This window comes from Antedon mediterranea, chromosome 6 (assembly GCF_964355755.1).
Source record: "Antedon mediterranea chromosome 6, ecAntMedi1.1, whole genome shotgun sequence".
NCBI classification, from domain to species: domain Eukaryota; kingdom Metazoa; phylum Echinodermata; class Crinoidea; order Comatulida; family Antedonidae; genus Antedon; species Antedon mediterranea.
The window spans coordinates 12,222,683-12,243,641 of NC_092675.1; the positions used below are offsets into that span (position 1 = coordinate 12,222,683).

At 34.9% G+C, this 20,959-nt stretch overlaps 3 protein-coding genes across 3 annotated transcripts in view; 1 reads left to right on the forward strand and 2 right to left on the reverse strand.

Annotated features, from left to right (window-relative positions):
• Positions 1–16,954, reverse strand: part of LOC140052381 (asparagine synthetase domain-containing protein 1-like) — a 143,559-nt gene extending 126,605 nt beyond the window's left edge. The window contains exon 1 of the mRNA XM_072097971.1: positions 16,819–16,954. The gene's annotated coding sequence lies outside the window, so the exon portion shown is untranslated. The remainder of the gene's footprint in view (positions 1–16,818) is intronic.
• LOC140052382 (asparagine synthetase domain-containing protein 1-like) overlaps positions 1–20,959 on the reverse strand; it is a 260,219-nt gene that overhangs the window by 145,117 nt on the left and 94,143 nt on the right. The window lies entirely within an intron of this gene.
• LOC140052423 (uncharacterized) lies at positions 241–2,133 on the forward strand. The gene is made up of 2 exons (XM_072098033.1): positions 241–1,309; positions 1,619–2,133. Exons 1-2 carry the CDS (start codon positions 241–243, stop codon positions 2,131–2,133), a joined length of 1,584 nt encoding a protein of 527 aa, XP_071954134.1.

The following is a 20,959-nucleotide window of genomic DNA, read 5'->3' on the forward strand; positions in this document are numbered from 1 at the left end:
TGAATATAAAATTACGTTTTTTTAGTAATTTATTATATATTGTAATATATTCATATTAGCAATTTAACGACTGGATTGGAGACTAATAAAAGAGTTCTACAAGATGGCTGAACATTAGCACATGGTCTGATTTCTCAGTGAAATACTTAGTGTAATCATTCATTCCCAGAGCACAATATATAACATTGGCGACGAGAATTGTGGATAAGTGAACTCCGTGAATATTATAAGTAAGCAATAATGTCTAAATTTGACATATCGGTGGAGTATTTTGATCCAACCATACAAGAATGGGCGAGATGGATCGCCAGGTTTGATAACTACTTAGTGGCGGCGAACGTGACTGCTGACGTAAGGAAGAGAGCACTACTGCTACACTTCATAGGCCCAGGTAACTTTAACACATTTGAAATGCTACCAAATAAAGGTATGACATATGTACAGGCAAAAGAAGCTTTGAAAAATTACTTCTTACCATCATCGAACAGTGAATTTGAAAGATCAAAATTTAGAAAGTTACAGCAAAATAAAAGTGAGAGCATTGACGTGTATCACATTAGACTACGTGAACAAGCTGATAAGTGTGATTTCCATGATATTAGTGGAGAGATTAAATCACATATTATTCAATCGACAACAGATTCTAAGCTAAGAAAATTTGGTTTGAAAACGGGAGGATGTACATTAGATGAGTTACTTCTACATGGTAGGACAAATGAACTAGCAACTAAACAATCTAATGAAATGGAGAACTGTGATAATACTAGTAGTAGTATGTCTAGTCGTAGTGGCGAGACTAAGGCAGATCATTCAGTTAATAAAATAACTCAATCGAAGCAATGTAATAAGTGTGGTTCTACACCAGGCCATACCGCTTCACAGTGTCCAGCTAGCAATAGAATATGCTATCGTTGTTCAAGAGTAGGACATTATGCAACACAATTTTATTCAAAGAGTAGAAATTCTTCACGTGGTAGAAACAACCAGCGACATAACAACCAAAGTTCACGCGGTGGTAATAGGAGACGCGGTAATCAAACAGGAAGTACACGAGCACGAGCTAGATGTGTCAATCAAACAGAACGAGGGTTCTCAGATGATAGTGACAGTGATCATTCAATGTTTGTATTAAGTAATAATAAGATAGATAGAAGTCATTTCAAAACCATTTTAAACGTAAATGATGTTAATCTTGAAATGCTAATTGATACTCAAGCTGATGATACTATAATGTCTATTGATACCTACAACAAATACTTTAGTCATATTAAAATTGACCCAGATGTTATTCCTCTTAAAACATACAGTGGTGAGAAACTTTTAATTGGAAAAATTTTCATTTCATTTCATTTTCATTTCTTTATTCGACAACAAGCGGTCCAGGGATTGCGACAGCAACAGAGCGCCATAACACATTTGTGTCCGCAATCCCTGTAACATACAACTTAATACAAGTTAAAAATGAATATAAAATATACAGAATATATAAAAAATTTAATTAATTTGTATTAATATATTAATTAAGTGTAAAGTTGTTGACAAACAAAATGTCATACACTATCTGAGTGCTAACGTAGCTGACTATAATATAAAGCTAAACCGACTTTACTTGGTGTAGATTGGCTTAATGTGGTTAAACTAGACTGGTCAAAAATAACCCAAAACTTAAATTCCAGAAATGTAAATAGTCTGCAAAAAGATAAAGGTGTAAATTTGAGAGATAATTCTCAGTTACAGGCAGTGTTAAAAGAACATGCACAATTGTTTGTGTCTGATAAGAAAGGTATTACAGGAGAAAAAGTTCATATTAACATGAAACAAAATGTTCAACCCATATATTGTAAAGCTAGATTTGTACCATATGCAATGAAATCTAAAGTAGAAAGAGAGTTGGTTAGATTAGAAAATGAACATGTACTAACGAAAGTAGAAACATCAAATTGGGCATCACCTATAGTAGTGGTTCCTAAATCCGACGGTACTGTTAGAATTTGTGGGGACTATAGTGTTACCATAAACCAACATGTCACAGATGAAGAATACAGCTTACCCAGTGCTGACTCTGAACTTTCAGGAAAACGTGTATTTACAAAGCTTGACTTATCACATGCATACACACAGTTGAATATTTGACGAAGAGAGTAAAGAGTTTGTAACTATAAACACACACAAAGGTCTATATACGTTTAACAAACTGCCGTATGGAATTAAACCTGCATCAAAGCTGTTCCAAAAACAAATGGATAAGATGTTAACAGGGATTGAATGTTGCTTATGCAATCAAGATGATGTTTTGATCCATACGAAAACCGAAGCTGAGAACTTAAGAGTATTAGAGACTGTATTTAATTTTAAACGTTTCAAAGACAACAATGTAAAACTAAAAACTTCCAAGTGCAAATTTTTGGAAAGCGAAGTAGTGTATTTGGGATTGCGAGTCGACAAACATGGTATATCTCCGGTTGATAGCAAAATCAAACCGATTAAAGAGGCTCCGCAGCCACAAAACACCAAACAACTAAGATCCTTCCTAATCCTAGGGATGGTGCAGTTCTATTCGAAATTCTTACAGAACTTATCTACAGTATTGAAACCATTAAATACACTGTTGAAAGATGACGTAGAGTGGAAATGGACAGCGGATCACCAAAACGCATTTGACTGGTGTAAGAAACAACTAACTTCAGATTTGTGTTTAACACATTATGATGTAAAGCGACCATTAATTTTGTGTACTGATGCTAGTCCTTGTGGCATAGGTGCTGTTATTTCGCACATAATCAGGGCTCGATTTAGGGCTAGCCCGGCGTACAATGGCTAGTAAAAACAGCTCCGGGCTACCTAAAGTATCTTCCTTTAAGCCCGGATGGCTAGTAGGTTGTGGGAACTCGAAATTGGGACGAAATGACCTCATAAAAATAACTCCAGCATAAAAGACGTATGTCTTGGCAACATCAGCAAAAAAAACCACTCGCGCGCTGCTGCTGTGGCCATAACAAGTGATGATGTAGGCGGAGCCTCTCATAATCAAACAAATTTCCCGAATTATGATTGGCCATTTATGTTTTTGTCACCCAGGTTATTGTGAAGTAGGCGGAGCTTCATTATCAGGTCAAACATGTCACAAAAATATGACCATAAATAACGAACTGTGATTGGCCAAATGTAGTAGAATTTTGCCAATGTTAAAAATAACTTGTCTAGTCTTGTCATCAGGCCTGGTTGTCACAGATCAAAGCTAGGGATATTTTGTAGGGCCGGGTGGCTGGCTCTATCCCTGTAGGTAGGCCATGGAGGCCATATTTTATATTATGCGTAGGAGGCCTAGATAGAATCAAAAGCCATCGTTTGGCATCGTGATGGCTGCTCAGCAGCAGCTAGGCCTAGTACCATTTTGGTACAGTAGGCCAGGTGCTCCAATGCGATCTAGTAGGTAGGTCTATCCTAGCTACCCTACTATAATAATAGGCTCTAGGCCTAGGCCTCTAGCCTAAGGTAGACAGAATCTAATTAGTTTTCTTGGCTAGGTTGAAGCCCAACAACAAAAAGACCTCAATAAATCGATTCTGTGAATATGTTGAGCATGAAATAGACTATGCGTCGCAACGCAAAGTTAATTTTTATAATGTGAACCGGGATGTGAACAATAAAGAAATACAATTTTGTGTAATTTTTCATGCAATAATAGTTTAATACAGTTTGTATGTAAATGTGTAGCAATTCTCGAGCGTTTAGATTAGTGCGCCCTCTATTGTACAAAATGCCTGAATTCATTTATATGCCGGCCCTGCTATCACGGTGCGATAATAAGAGTGGGCTAGTAAAATAATGTATGGGCTAGTGAAATCTACAGTGAACTAGCAACATGAAAAAGATAAATCGAGCCCTGATAATGGATGATAATACATACAGAGAAACCCATTCATTACGCATCGCGAACGCTAACAAAGAGTGAACAAGGTTATGCACAGCTCGAGAAGGAAGCATTATCAATTATTTATGGAATCAAGCGCTTTAACAACAAGTATCTCATAGGTCGAAAATTTACGATTCGTACGGACCACAAACCATTAACTAAGATACTAGGTCCAACCACCGAGGTGCCGGTAGTGGCAGCTAGTAGAATCCAACGGTGGGCGTTACTACTTAACGAATACAACTACGAAATAGAATACATACGTTCAGAGGATAACGCAGTGGCAGACGCTTTATCGCGCTTACCACATAAAGAAGAAACCCAACAACTTGAACATGCGATCTACAGTATCAGTATTGATGAAGACTTTCCAATCAAAGCAGATGAAATTGAACGAAAGACTATAAAAGATGAACCTTTAAGTAAGGTACTTAATTATGTAAAGCAAGGATGGCCTAATGAGGCTGCATGTAAACTTCTAAGTGAAAATAATAGTTTGAAACCATTTGTACAGGGAAAGCTTGAGCTAACATGTGTTGGAAATTGCCTATTATGGAGTTATTATTGCTACTGAATTACGAGATAAAATGCAGATAATTGCCCGATCATACCTGTGGTGGCCTAAGCTTGATCTAGATATTGAGAATATGGTTAAGAGTTGTAATCCATGCCAAAGTGTTAGGAGTAGTTTACCTACCACACCACTTATTCCTTGGAAATGGCCAACTAGACCATTCCAGAGAATTCACATTGATTTTTGTGAGAAGGATAAAGATAATTTCTTAGTGTTAATTGATAGTCACTGAAAGTGGTTAGAGGTAGTTCATATGAAAACAACCACAAGTACTAGAACCATTGAGGAACTAAAACTAATATTTGCACGTTTGTTTGTGATAACGGTCCTCAGTTTGCAAGTACAGACTTTAAAATATTTTGCCAAAATAATGGTATTGCATTAACGTTTTCACCTGTTTATCATGCACCCACAAATGGGGCTGCCGAAAGATCGGTTAGAGTCATTAAAGAGGCGTTAACAAAACAAGTGATTGAAGGCAAAAAGGATAATATCAAAGTTAGACTAGCTAACTTTTTATTCAGATACAGAATGACACCTCATACAACTACTAAGTGTACACCATCTGAATTATTTCTGAAAAGAAATTTAAGAACAAGACTGTCATTAGTAAATCCTAGTTTAGCAGAACGAATAGAATGTAACAATATAGCCAAAAACTACATAAAGATCCTAAAACACAATCAGAAAGAATCTTTTCAGTGTCAGACAAAGTAAAAGTGAAAAACATGAGAACACAAGGTAAAGGACAAGACAAATGGCTGAATGGCATAGTAATAAAGGTATTAGGTCCAAGAAAGTATGAAGTTAAAATAGGACGATTGGTTAAAATAATACATCCGAATCACATGATGTTGGATACCACATCTGATGTAAAGAGAGAGAAAGGAAAAGGGAAATAAGATGTAATCATTATATAGTTAATTTAAATGTAGAAGATCTTGTTTTTGTTATATGCATTAGGCCAAATAAAAAAACATACTTGTTAAGCGTCACCGCCCGCTCCTGATTATCCAGCCGCCTCTCTTTTTATTTATTTTTTTTTTTACCCATATATACAACGGAAAGTTCAGCGGCCCGGCCGCGATTTTTTTTTTTGTACATAAGTTGGGGACCCCCTCATGAAACGTCACAAAATAAACATGAATAATTCATTAGTTAAATTTTCTTGTTCCGTGTGCACCCAAGCGTATAGCAACAAGAAGTGATTACACAAGTGCGGTACAATTCTAGGCCTATCTCCGCTGTTGTTGCGACGTGCGATTTCATAGAAGATAGCGGCGTTTTGTGTGGATTGTCGAAATAATCAGCCTTTAGTTTATGGTGTTTTTAATATAATTTATTACTAAAGAATTAACGTGTTAAAATTATAGTTTCTATTAATACTATTATGCCTAATTATTAGTCTCTAAACCCATGTCTATTCTAGTAGTAGCTGTGGGTGTGTGTGACGTGTGTGTTAGGTATGACCAAAGATAGTTATCTTTGGTATGACACAATCCGAGTAATAAGTCAGCAAAATTAAACAATAAATTACACAAAAATACATTTTTTATTCTCGTGGGTGAAATCTTCCCATCTCATGTGTTCATATACGCGCATTTTTAAAGTTCCTTTGAGTACATCATGCATATTGTTTCATAATAAAATAGCAGAATTAAAAAAATACAGTACACAAATTATAGGCTACACATTCTTTATTCTTGTGGGTCTAAGCTTTCTTTGGGCTATGTCCAATGAATTACTACTTAGTTTAATGTCTTGCCTAGCTGTCGATTAGCCTCGACTCGACACATTTTGTGTGAAGAAGAGTGCGCGAAGGCAATCACGTGAATTTACTTATCCTAGGCCTACTGTAGAAAGTATCGTATCGGCCCCAGCTCCAGAGCAGGGCTCAGAATTCACGCTAGCAAACTAGCATTTTGCTAGTAGATTCTTCATAGTTAAAAATTTCAAAACTAGCAAATGTTTGCTAGGCTGGTGTAATTTTTGAAAAATACGTACTTCTTAGCTTAGCCACGCTAGCTAGCCACCGATCGCTCTATGTCGACAACGGCAATTTGGTGAAAACAATTGTGTCATTTACACGCCGCCGATTTACGTCAAGAAAACGCGAATAGCACCGCGAATCAGGTAATGTGGTAAACAGCAAGCTTTTTCCCCAACACATTAAATCACGTGCATTTTTTAGTACGTCGCTGAGTCATCAGTCACATGATTACAGAATACACGATTATCAATTTAGGGATTTAACAAAATAAATATTTTGCCTACACAGTGGTCGAAGCGCGTTTTTTATAGGTTCGTAAATAGGAAACACCCCATACATAATGGACTCTACCAATTTTGTTTACGATGATCTCGAGATCGGCACACCACGAGGTCCTGTTGGGCGATGGGTTTTCTTATGCCTGATTTACTATGGAATAATTACACACACTTTTCGCATCACAACTTTAAATACTGATTTACACAGCAATTGGCAAAGGATTCATCAAAGAAGAATGAATACGTTGAATAAAAATTCACTTAAGAAATGCCGTAAGCTGTTTTCAAAATCAGCCCACTATTTAGTATTATTGAGACCAACGTCATGCTTCTCGCGATAGGGAATTTCCTGGATAGATGAGTCGAGCGAGAGACGGCGGACCATGGCCGATGAGTGAGGCGGGGGTGGCAGCTTGGACGGATTAGCCTAGGGCCTACAATTTCGCTCGGTGGCAATTAAATTTAATGTTTTAATTACGTCTGGATATAAACAATACAAAACTCAATTTTGTCATCGGCAATAATATTTCATACATAGTCAATTTTGTTCTGTTTCGCATTTTAAAAGTTTGACGTTTCGTCCTAAAACAAAGTGGGCCAAAACGTCCATCGTGCAAAAATATACCTCCATAAAAAGTAAAAAAAAAAAAAAAAAACCGTCCCCCCGCCCCTGAAAATTTATGAGGGTGTGACGCTTAACAAGTATTTTTTTTTATTTGGCCTTATGTTTATTAGTTATCCGCATTGAGCGGATAACTCCTTGTAACTGTCCTGTTTCATCATCTTTTTTTTTTGGTTATCCGCAACTTGTAAAGTTGCGGATAACCCTTGTTATTGTAAATATCTTTTTCTTCATCTTCATCTTCTTTGTTATTAGTTATCCGCGGATATTAGCGGATAACTCCTTTTAATCGTCCTGTTACTTTTTTTTTTTTTTTTTTTTTTTTTTTAGTTATCCGCACTTGGCGGATAACTCCTTGTGATTGTATGGGATCATCATTTTTTTTTTTTTGGTTATCCGCAACTTATAAGTTGCAGGATAACCCTTGTGATTGTAAATATCTTTTTTCATCTTCTTTGTTATTAGTTATCCGCTTAGTAGCGGATAACTCCTTGTAATCGTTCTGTTTCATCAAATTTTTTTTTTTCTGTATTATACTTCTTTCTTTCTGTCATTTTTGTGCGTCGCGTTTCTCTAAAACGTGTAAACAGAACATATCGTAACTTTGTCAACATATCGACATTTACGTGAACTTGTGCACCTCCTATTTTTGAATGACGTCAGAGTTGCGCAACGTGACTTACGTGCGATTTTATGAATTTCAATGATTGATCATAGACTAAAAACCAAACATAATTTTGTTTTGAAAGTTTGTGAACATTTAAGTCATATCAAGCGCAAACTTTCTATGGATTAAAAATAGCATGTTTCACAAAAAGTTACGCGCGCACGCGCGTTTAAAATTTTAACGTGCGAAATATCAACTTCTAATCAACTTTCTATGCGTTTCATGTCATTTTGAGCATGTCAAAAATTCCCACGCGCGCGAACATTTTTACGCACGCGGTGCACACGTAGCGTTAAAAACATATTTTTTTCGCGTGATTTATGTTTTTTCAGCCTTTTCTAGTAATGTTACCAAATTTTAAACAATTTCGACTTAAAATTACGTCATACGAGCACGTCGAATTAGATAATTTGCACGCGTATTTTGTGAAAAAGTTCAAAAATTCGTCAAAATTATGCCTATTTTTAAACAGTCATAGATTCTAAACTACATGGAGAACTTTTTTTTAATTACATATTCTGGAAGTTGATGAGTTGTAGATATCGGATCATTCATTAATATGGCTAACCGGACTTTGTGACGTCATCGTATGGCCACGCGAATATAAAATATAGGATTTTTGTCTATTTCGTCATAGCTCATCACATTTAATAGAGCGCATCTCCACTTATTTGTTGTCCATTTTCATTCCGATTTTAATATATTCTAGATCTATCAACTATCTTTTGCATGAATTAAAATTTTTTTAATTTTTTTAACGTCATCATGCCTAAAAATTTAAATTACGTTGGTCATTAATTTCATCTTTACAGTAAATTTTAATCTGTTATGCCTCGTAAGAATAAAATGTGATAATCACAATTAAAACGTTTTCAGGAAGCTATTGTATTGTAGATACAAAATCATGTGTAAATTGTGCCAATCGAATGTTGTGACGTCATCATATGGCCAGTTAAATAAAAAAAGTCGTATTTTCATCTTTTGCATTATATTTCATTACAGTTAAAAGAGCGCGCATCAATATTTCACGTATTCAAATTTCTTCTACACGTTAATACGTTGTTGCTGAGATAATTTCATTCAGAAATTTCTACTTTTACATTTCATTTTGAAACCGTCAAGATGTTAAAAATTACAATAAAATACGGGTCCCGTAATTTCACCTATTTTACACTGTTTGTGATATGTATACAGATTGTACTGTGTATACTATATGACACAAAATAACAGAATTCAGAAATAACAACATATCATATTCTTCAGGTCAGGTCATAATGCCTTAATATTTTTCTGTGTGCAATATTCTAACGTATGACGTGCACGTGGCGTTTGTCGAGCGGATAACTAACTCGTCAAAGTGACAAGTTTCATGTCTAGTTCTTCTTTCTTTCCCGGATTTTTGTGACCAGCATATCTCTATTACTTGTGAACATAACTTTGTATAACTTGGTAAAAAGATTGACATTGAAGTGTAGATGTGCAGCCAAGCTTTTGGACGATGTCATAGCCGCGTTGCGTAAGTTACGCGCAATTTTATGAATTTCTATAACTGATCATAACTATAGAACCAACAAATATTCTTTCATGAACCTTAGTGAAAATTTAAGTCATATCAAGGGCAAACTTTCTATGGATTAAAAATGGCATGTTTCACAAAAAGTTACGCGCGCACGCGCATTTAAAAATTAAAAATGCGCAAAATTAATTTCTAATCAACTTTCTACGCTGATCATGACATTTTAAGCATGTCAAAAATTCCCACGCGCGCGAAAAAAATTACGCGTAAGGTGCGGACGGAGCATAAAAATCATGTGTTTTTCTCTTGAATTATAATTTTACAGTCTTTCCTAGTTATTTTAAAAAAGATTGACATCATTTCAAATTAAAATGACGTCATACGAACACGTTGATTTACACCATTCGCGTGCGTTTTAGTTGCAAAAGTGACAACATATTGTCAAAATTAAGCCTATTTTTAATCTATTATAGCTCCTCAGGATCATCCACGACCCCCAATTTTTTTAATTTAATATGTAAGCAGATACGTTGTAGATATGAATTCATGCCGAACCTTTACCACTCGAATGTTATGACGTCATCGTATGGCCACACGAATGTAAAATATAGGATTTTTTACTCTTTCGTTATTGCTCATCACATTCAACAAAGCGCATCTCGCTTATACGTATTCCATTTCCCCCGAAATTGTAATATTGTCTACATCAATCAACTATCTCTCGCATGAATTAAAAATATTTTAATTTTTATGACGTCATCATGTCTAAAAACGTAAATAACTTGGGTCACTTATTTTCATCTTTACAGTAAATATCAATCTGTTATAGCTCGTCAGATTAAAAAGTGATAATCATGATTAAAACGTTTTCTGGAAGCTATTGGATTGTAGATATGAATTGATGTGAATATTTTGCCAATCAGATGTTGTGAAGTCATCATATGGCCAGTTGAATTAAAAAAGTCATATTTTCATCTCTTGCGTCAAAGTTCATTGCGTTTAAACGAGAGCGCATCTCACTTTTACGTTCCGAAAATTCTTCAAATTTGTTTTAATGTAATTATTTAGATAATTTTCTTCTAAAGTGGTTATCTTTATATGTCAATTTGATGATGTCATCGTGTTAATAATTGGATTTAAAAGATGGGTCTCGTAATTCCGTCTATGCTACACTGTATATAACATACAGTTTATTCTGTAAAATACTGTAATATGGTGTATGCTACATAATAGGTACAATTCAGCACTGTAAACATTTTTATTTCATGTCAAAGGATGGCATAATAATTGTCGAGGTTTATATAGTTTAAAGTACGTGCATGTTGCGTATGCGCGGATAACCCGAACTCGTCAAAGTGACGAGTTCAAATCTAGTTTTTCTGTATTATTCTTATTTCATTCCTTCCATTTTTGTGTAGAGCGTTTCTCTAACATGTGTAAACGTAACATTTCATAACTTTGACAACATGTGGGCATTTATGTGAAGTTGTGCACCTCCTATTTTTGAATGACGTCTGAGTTGCGCAACGTGACTTACGCGCGATTTTATGAATTTCGCGTATTTAACATAGGTCAAAAACCAAATAACATTTTGAATTGAAACTTTGCAGAAGTTTAATTTATATCGTGCGCTAACTTTCTGTGGAAAAAAAATTGCGAGTTTTACACAAATTTACGCGCGCACGCGCATTTAAAATTTGAAAATGCGAAAAAACAATTTCTAATCGACTTTCTACGCGTTTCATGTCATTTTGAGCATGTCAAAAATTCCCACGCGCCCACAATTTTTTACGCGCGCGGTGCGCACGTAGCGTTAACAACATCGCTTTTTTGAGTGATTTATGTTTTTCCAGCCTTTTCTAGTAATTTTACAAACTTTTAAACAATTTTGACTTAAAATGACGTTATACGAGCACGTAGAATTGAACAATTTGCCCGGGTTTTTGATGAAAAAAATCAAAAATTCGTCAAAATTAAGCCTTTTTTTAAACAGTCGTAGTTTCTATACTAAACAATGAAAGTTATTTTTATTACATATTCTGGAAGTTGATGAGTTGTAGATATCGGATCATGCATTAATATGGCTAACAGTAGGTATCCCAATGAAGCGGATTTTCGTTACCGCGATTTTAACACGTTCGTGAAATTTCAAAAAGTGACGTGTCTTTGAAGTTAACAATATACTATTTCTTATATACACATGTGAATAAAAATTATATGTCTGGAAAGATCTTGTTTAAGGGATTATTTTCATATATTTTTAATCTATGTTTATTAAATATTTTAATAGAAAAGGCGAGTTAAAAATGAGGTACAAAAGCCGGCGAGCCGAAATCCGCGCGCTAAAAATAACTTTGGAAAACACCTACCCATTTTCAAAACACGATCGCACGAGGTCCATAATAGGTGGTGGAGTAATTTTTGTTGCATGTCATCAGGCTTTAAATACTCTTTATTTTGATATGTAAATCGGTTATTATTATTATGTACATCCGCCTCAAATGTAAATTTTAACGATAAAAATTGAATTTTTTAGTCTTTCTCATTATCAAAATCTGGCTAATTTAGTATTGAATTGAAGCTAATTTATATTTCTGTTTGATAAACCACATCGTTTTATTTGACTTTGCGTGGACCTCGTGCGAAGAGGCCAACAAGACCAACCACTGAAAAAAATAATCCCTACCATAAATATCAGTGTTTACCATTTTCCTTACGGGGGGGATTCAGTTCTCCGCTTATTACTAAATTACCGTCGCCCAGACAATGTGCATGGTATACATGTATTAGCGCGTTAATTAATGATTGGATAACCCCTGCAGTGGACTGTTCCATTTTCTGAACTAGTCTTCGCCGCACACGAGGCATGTCGAAAAATGTCGCCTCTCATGGAATATTTGCTTCGAAACGTCAATTTTACCGATTTATTAAATTATTTAATAAGTGGAATATTTATAAATCTACTATATAAAGCAAGTACGTTAGGAAGAAATGTACCGAAGAAATTTAAGAAGCTTTGATTTTGCTATGCAGCGGCCGTAAGCCATTCTATGTAGGCGGCCGAAACGCGCTTTGGCCTGTGTTGCCGTTGTATGTCTACGCTGTTTCTAGGCCTAAATTTTATTCCGTATATTTCAATTCAAAGTGCAACTTTCGGTTAGAATAATCGAAAGGGAAATAAAATTAAACATGTTACAATTATACCATTGAGGTAATTACTTTGTTAAATAAAAAAATTCTTCCCGATATTTCTTAGGCAGAATTTAGCGTCAGGCTTTTATTAGACCTTAGCTAGGGGCCTATATAACTTAACTTGTAGTAGGCGCGGCCGAGTCTACGTTCGGCCCGGCGCTCCAAATGGAATCGAACACATAATAAGCACGGGCTTAATTCTTATTTTTGGCGGTTCGAAAATCAATTAAAATAATATATGATTATAAATATAACTTTGAATACTAGAATTATTAAAAAAATGTATACTTACGAAAAATAATATTTAATGAAAAGAAACAATACCCACACAGTTTTTTAACGCAATATTTTTTTTTTTCACATTTTAACATTTTTTAACAATATTTTATGTTGTATTTCAGAATTACCTACCTGTCAATATAAATAACCTTACTAAAATACATATTACATTTTATGCAATGCAAAAAAAAAGAAGTTAATTCACACATTGGTTCAAAAGTTATGAATCATTTAAAGACAGGAACTTTTTGGGCATTTTTGAGACATTGGGAAAATCGCGCGTAAAAAGCCCTCGGACGAATTTTGGAGGGCGATATCTAAAAAAAAAATGTCGAGGACACCCAAAAAAAAAATAGTCTTGTACAACTCTGTTGTATCTATGGGTTTGGAAAAAATAAGAACTTTAAAATTATTAGTATAAAAGTTATAACCCTTCAAAAATGGGTTCAAATATAATTAGAAAAAGTGCCATTTTTCAAGCAAAAATCACTGTTTTTTGGGCACTTTAACGGACCATAACTTTTGAATGGATAATCCGATTTCAATCATTTAAATTGCAAAAGTTTATGTTCAGTAAGTTCCTTCTGATTAACTGAAAGAAAAAGTACCATCATTAATTTGAATTTTTACATTGGGATACCTACTAACAGGACATTGTGATGTCATCGTAAGGCCACGCGAATATAAAATTTAGGATTTTTGTATCTTTCTTCATAGCTCATCACATTTAATAGAGCGCATCTCCACTTATCCGTTTTCCATTTTCACCCCGATTTTGATATTGTCTAGGTCAATCAACTATCTTTCGCATGAGTTAAAAATATTTTTATTTTTATGACGTCATCATGCCTAAAAATTTAAATTACGTGTGGCATAAATTTCATATTTACAGTAAAATTTAATCTGTTATAGCTCGTAAGAATGAAATGTGATAATCATGATTAAAACGTTTTCTGGAAGCTATTGAATTGTAGATACGAAATCATGTGAACATTTTGCTAATCGGATGTTGTGACGTCATCATATGGCCAGTTATATAAAAAAAGTCGTATTTTCATCTTTTGCGTTATAATTCATTACATTTAAAAGAGCGCGCATCAATATTTCACGTATTCAAATTTCTTGTACACGGTAATATGTTGTTGCTGAGATAATTTCCTTCCGAAATTGCTACCTTCGCGTTTCATTTTGAAACCGTCAGCATGTTAAAAATTGGAATAAATAGCGGGTCCCGTATTTTCCCCTATTCTACACTGTATGTGATTGTGATATGTATACAGATTATACTGTGTATACTATATGACACAAAATAACAGAATTCAGCAATAACAACATAATCATATTCTTCAGTCCAGGTCATAATGCCATAATCTTTTTCCGTGTGCAATATTCCAACGTATGACGTGCTCGTGGCGTTTGTCGTGCGGATAACTAACTCGTCAAAGTGACGAGTTTCATGTCTAGTTTTTCTTATTTCTTTCTCCCTCATTTTTGTGTCTCACGTATCTCAAAAACTTGTAAACATAACATTTCATAACTTTGTCAACATATGGGCATTTACGTGAAGTTGTGCACCTCCTATTTTTGAATGACGTCAGAGTTGCGCAACGTGACTTACGTGCGATTTTATTATTTTTTATGATTGATCAAAGACTAAAAACCAAGCATAAATTTGTTTTGATACTTTGTGAAAATTTAAGTCATATCAAGGGCAAACTTTTTGTGGATTAAAAATGCCATGTTTTACAAGACGTTACGCGCGCACGCGCATTTCTCCTCTATTTTTGTATCTCGCGTATCTCAAAAACGTGTAAACATAACATTTCATAACTTTGTCAACATATGGGCATTCACGTGAAGTTGTGCACCTCCTATTGTGAATGACGTCAGAAATGCGCAACGTGACTTACGCACGATTTTATGAATTTCGCGTATTTAACATAGATTTAAAACCATATAACAATTTGAATTGAAACTTAGCAAAAGTTTAATTTATATCATGCGCTAACTTTCTGTGGAAAAAAATTGCGTGTTTTACACAAAGTTACGCGTGCACGCGCATTTAAAATTCAAAATGCGCAAAATTAATTTTTAATCAACTTTCTACGCTGATCATGACATTTTGACCATGTCAAAATTTCCCACGCGCGCGAACAATTTTATGCGCGTGGTGCGCACGTAGCGCTAAAAGTATTTTTTTTTATTGAATTATGTTTTTTCAGCCTTTTATAGTTTTTTTACCAATTTTAAAACAATTTCGACTTACAATTACGTCATACGGGCACGTTGAATTGGATACTTTACGTGCGTTTTTGATGAAAAAGTTCCAAAATTTGTCAAAATTATGCCTTTTTTTAAACAGTCATAGATTCTAAACAACGAGGTGAACTTTTTTTTAATTACATATTCTGGAAGTTGATGAGTTGTAGAAATCGGATCATGAATCAATATGGCTAACCGGACATTTTGACGTCATCGTATGGCCACACGAATGAAAAATATAGGATTTTTGTCTCTTTCGTTATTGCTCATCATATTCAATGGAGCGCATCACGCCTATCTGTATTCCTTTTTCTCCGAGATTTTAATATTGTCTAGGTCAATCAACTATCTTTCGCATGAGTTAAAAATATTTTAATTTTTATGACGTCATCATGCCTAAAAATTATAATTAACAGGGTTATTAATTTTATCTTTACAGTAAATTTTAATCTGTTATAGCTCGTAAGAATAAAAAGTGATAATTATGATTAAAACGTTTTATGGAAGCTATTGGACTGTAGATACGAATTAATGTGAACATTTTGCCAATCGGATGTTGTGAAGTCATCATATGGCCAGTTGAATAAAAAAAGTTGTATTTTCATATTTTGCGTCATGGTTCATCATATTTAAACGAGCACGTATCCATATTCTACGTATTCAAATTTCTTCTACACGTTAATATGTTGTTGGTGAGATAATGTCCTTCCGAAATTGCTATCTTAGTGTTTAATTTTAATACCGTCGCCATGTTAAAAATTGGAATAAACGGTGGGTCCCGTAATTTCACCATTCTACACTGTATGTAATATGTATACAGATTATACTGTATATACTATATGACACAAAATAGACAGAATTCAGCACTAACAAGATATGATATTCTTCAGTTCAGGTCATAATGCCATAATCTTTTTCTGTGTGCAATATTCCAACGTATGACGTGCACGTGGTTTGTCATGCGGATAACTAACTCGTCAAAGTGACGAGTTTCATGTCTAGTTGTTACTTAGTTTTAGAATGTTATGTTAGATGGCCATACTATAATTAATACTGTATTTTAAAAACCAATACCTGTATCACTTGACTCAATTTTAAAAGAAGGAAGTAATGTAATAATATATTCATATTAGCAATTTAACGACTGGATTGGAGACTAATAAAAGAGTTCTACAAGATGGCTGAACATTAGCACATGGCCTGATTTCTCAGTGAAATACTTAGTGTAATCATTCATTCCCAGAGCACAATATATAACATATATTATATCAACTTTGTCAATATCAATAAAATACGGATTGTTAAACACCTTTAAAAACTTGATAACTTTAAAAAAAATGAATATGAATTTGGTCTAAAGTGAGACGTTTCGGCCCACAAAGTGGGCGAATCATCTCAGGGCCGAATCGTCCCTGAACCGGCCTATCGCTATCCCGCTATAGTTACCTCTAAATCTAATCTAGCCTAGGCCTAGGCCTTAAAATATAGTGTCAACTGTCATTGGAGTTTAGCGTAGGCTTACCTAGTACAGGTCTATTACTTCAATAATAACGTTGATTGAATGTTATTGTTAGGAAATATTTATGTTCTTTAGTCTTTCAAATCAGTCCATAACATGGAGTGATAATTGCGATTTTTACAGCCGAAATGGAATTGAACAGCCGTCAAAATTGAAACAAAATTGAATGTATGAAACGCCGCGTGTGCCGTTTGCCATACAACGTACAATCAAAACGACGTTCAATACAATCATTGTTTTACATGTTTTACGTTGTTTTCCGGCAACATCCGTACAACAGAACTTTATAATTATAAAATAAGAATAAAATGTATAAGCACTGTGAAACAAACACTATCTAATACGGTACATAATTAGTATAAATAAACAAAAGGACTACGAATGTAAATTATATCTATTTATTTTCAATCCTAGACAGAGAAGTATTTCTGTTAATAAAAAAATAATTATGAAAATACTGTAGCTATATAAAATACACCCTTATCTTTCCTTACGCCGATGTACCTTCCTCCACTACGTACTGGATTTGTCATCCACGTCGTCATTTCCTGCCAAGGATTCGGCTGTGGATAGGAATTCTCCATCTCGACTTCCTGATGTACTTCTGGCTCAACAATCTGTCTCAAATCGGCGGCAAACACGTCGATTTCTTCTGGTATCGGTTGATCATTTTCAGAACATTGTCGGCAACTCCATTTAATACTACCATTTTCCACTCCTCTTAAATACTCTGCTCGCGTCACTCAAATATCACACTCGCGATGTTGCCATCTACCAGTCTCACATAGCAGTTCTTGATTCTCGATAACAGGTTGTTGGCATTCAATGCAAGCGTTCATATTGATTATTTGATACAAACTAATGTTCACTTGGAAAATACTCCATTTTAACGGAAAACACAAGAACCAAAAAGTGCGTGGCATGTCTGTGCAAATATTAGATTATTGTCTTTATGTAAATGTTAGATGACTCCACAATGTGACTAGGCGCGGTTAATGCGCTAACATCTAACATAAATTTAAAACAATTAGCCCCGCGAAGGTGTTGTTGATACACATAATAGTAAAATAATAGGACACAACTTCATTTAAAATGCTTTATTGGCATAATATTAATACATATATGGTATGTTAGAATGTTTGAATACTATTACACAATTTCATATGTTATTTAATTCACTATGGACCTATTGAATAACAATATAAATAGCTTTAACATATTAATATTATTACAGTACATTCGTATTTGTTTTGCCTCTTTTTACAATAATTGAATTGACGTACCGTATTTGTAATAATAATACTTTAAATAAATTTATATTGCGCTTAGAATGGTGAATGATTATAATAAGCATTATTTCAATAAAAACATAAAATAAAAAAATACGTTTATTCTTTGATTTTATTCTTAAACATTATATTGGTTGGTTTCATAGTACGTAATACTGCATTGGCTTGTTCATGTAGCTGCGGAGGTATTGGCGTCATAGAAAATGTTGGTGGCCGTTTCAATGTATGTCTTGAACTGTTTTGATGTTGCTCATACTTTGGCGCTAGGTGGTTCCGTTTCGCACCTGTCTTTTATTTCAACTCCAAATTTGTTAAGTAACTTATCGTGAATACCACACCTACGAAACCTAAGATCACGAAATCTAAGACCCCTACCTAAGATCACGAAACCAATGACCAAAGACCTGAGATTACAAATTGTAAGATATACGACAGCTTAAAAACAATAATTGTTTATCTATACACAATTTTAAACATAGTAGGTTTCATTTATTAATGCAAAATCGAATATCACGTGAGGTTTATTAGACGGCTGTAAAACTAAGACTATTTAAACTTCTTTTATGGAATTCAATAATTGCAATGGCCTCCTAGCCGCGCCTGTGTCTCGCAAAAATAATTATTGTATATATAAAAAACAGAGCATTCACAGAGATGTGTAGCGGTTAAAATAAGTACAGTATGTCAAACATAAAAGAAATCTTAGAGTCGATGGCCTAGTTTTACAGCCGTCTAATAAACGTCACGTGATATTCGATTTTGTCGATAGGTGGCGGTATAAATTACGCAATATTTCACTGCATGACGATTGGTGTGTACTGCATGACGATTGGTGTGTACTGCATGACAATTGGTGTGTACTGCATGACCATTGGTGTGTACTGCATGACGATTGGTGTGTACTGCATGATGTTTGGTGTGTACTGCATGACAATTGGTGTGTACTGCATGACCATTGGTGTGTACTGCATGACGATTGGTGTGTACTGCATGACCATTGGTGTGTACTGCATGATAAATGTGAACGACGATTGGTGTGTACTGCATGACTATTGGTGTGTACTGCATGACCATTGGTGTGTACTGCATGACCATTGGTGTGTACTGCATGACGATTGGTGTGTACTGCATGACCATTGTGAACTGAAGGCAGAGGAGGCGTTCCATAGTGTACTGCATGACGATTGGTGTGTACTGCATGAAGATTGGTGTGTACTGCATGATAAATGTGAACTGAAGGCAGAGGAGGCGTTCCATAATAGCCAGGATCGGTATATGAGTTTGTTTGCCAGGCTGGAGCGGGCCGCGATTTTTTTTTTCGTACATAAGTTGGGGACCCCTCATGAAACGTCACAAAATAAACATGAATAATTCATCAGTTAAATTATCTTGTTCCGTGTGCACCCAAGCGTATAGCAACAAGAAGTGATTACACAACTGCGATACGATACTTTCTACAGTAGGCCTAGGATTCTAAGTCAATTCACGTGATTGCCTTCGCGCACTCTTCTTCACACACATACCACTATGCAAAATGTATCGAGTCGAGGCTAATCCGACAGCTAGGCAAGACATTACACTAAGTAGTAATTCATTGGACATAGCCCAAATAAACCTTAGACCCACAAGAATAAAGAATGTGTATGATTTGTGTACTTACTTTTTTTTAATTCTGCTATTTTATTATCAAACAATATGCATGTACTCAAAGGAACTTTAAAAATGCTCGTATATTTATATGAACACATGAGATGGGAAGATTAGACCCACGAGATTAAAAAATGTATTTTTGTGTAAGTTTATTGTTTAATTTTGCTGACTTATTACTCGGATTGTGTCATACCAACACACACACGTCACACATACCCACACAGCTACTACTAGAATAGACATGGGTTTAGAGACAAATAATTAGGCCTAATAGTATTAATAGAAACTATAATTTTAACACGTAATTCTTTAGTAATACATTATATTAAAAACACCATAAACTAAAGGCTGATTATTTCGACAATCCACACAAAACGCAGCTATTCTTCTATGAAATCGCACGCCGCAACAACAGCGGAGTCTGAGATAGGCCTAGAATCGTACCGCAATACGCTTGGGTGCACACGGAACAGGAAAATTTAACTGATGAATTATTCATGTTTATTTTGTGACGTTTCATGAGGTGGTCCCCAACTTATGTACGAAAAAAAAATCGCGGGCGAGCGAGCGAGCGAGCGAGCGAGCGAGCGAGCCAGCTTCATGTGTGCGCTGATTTCTGTGACTAAGACCTGGGGCTAGATCATAGTATTTGAGGGCCCCTTATTGTCCGCATTTGCTTTTTGTTTATGGTCACCATCTGTAAACAAAGTTTATTAAAAAATATAGGCTTAAATAGGCAATTTGGAATAAAAATAAAACCATCATAGAGTCATCATAGACATAGTAATAATACTAGGTCTAGCCTCGAGGCTGAGTCAAATAATCATAAGCGCACACATCCATGCAGCCTGGCGCCGCCGATAGGCATTCTCTCTACAGAAGCGATGTGAAAAAAATCCTTATCCTTATACGATGACGTCACAGCACCCCATTGGCTGATTATGACGTAATGCAATTTTACCGTATCTTTAGTAACCGGAAGTTAGGATACGGTACCGTATCTTTAGCCACGGCGTAAATTTAATTAAATACTTATCACAAACATAAATAAACTCAAAATATTTTCGCCCGTTGAGTTTCACAACAAACAAACTTGACGGTTTGTTTGTTGATATATAATTACTCCATTTCGTTGGTTTCAGGGGTTGTTCCCATTTCGTACCTGCATTGTATTTTTTGGACTCCAAATTAATTCAACAAAAAAA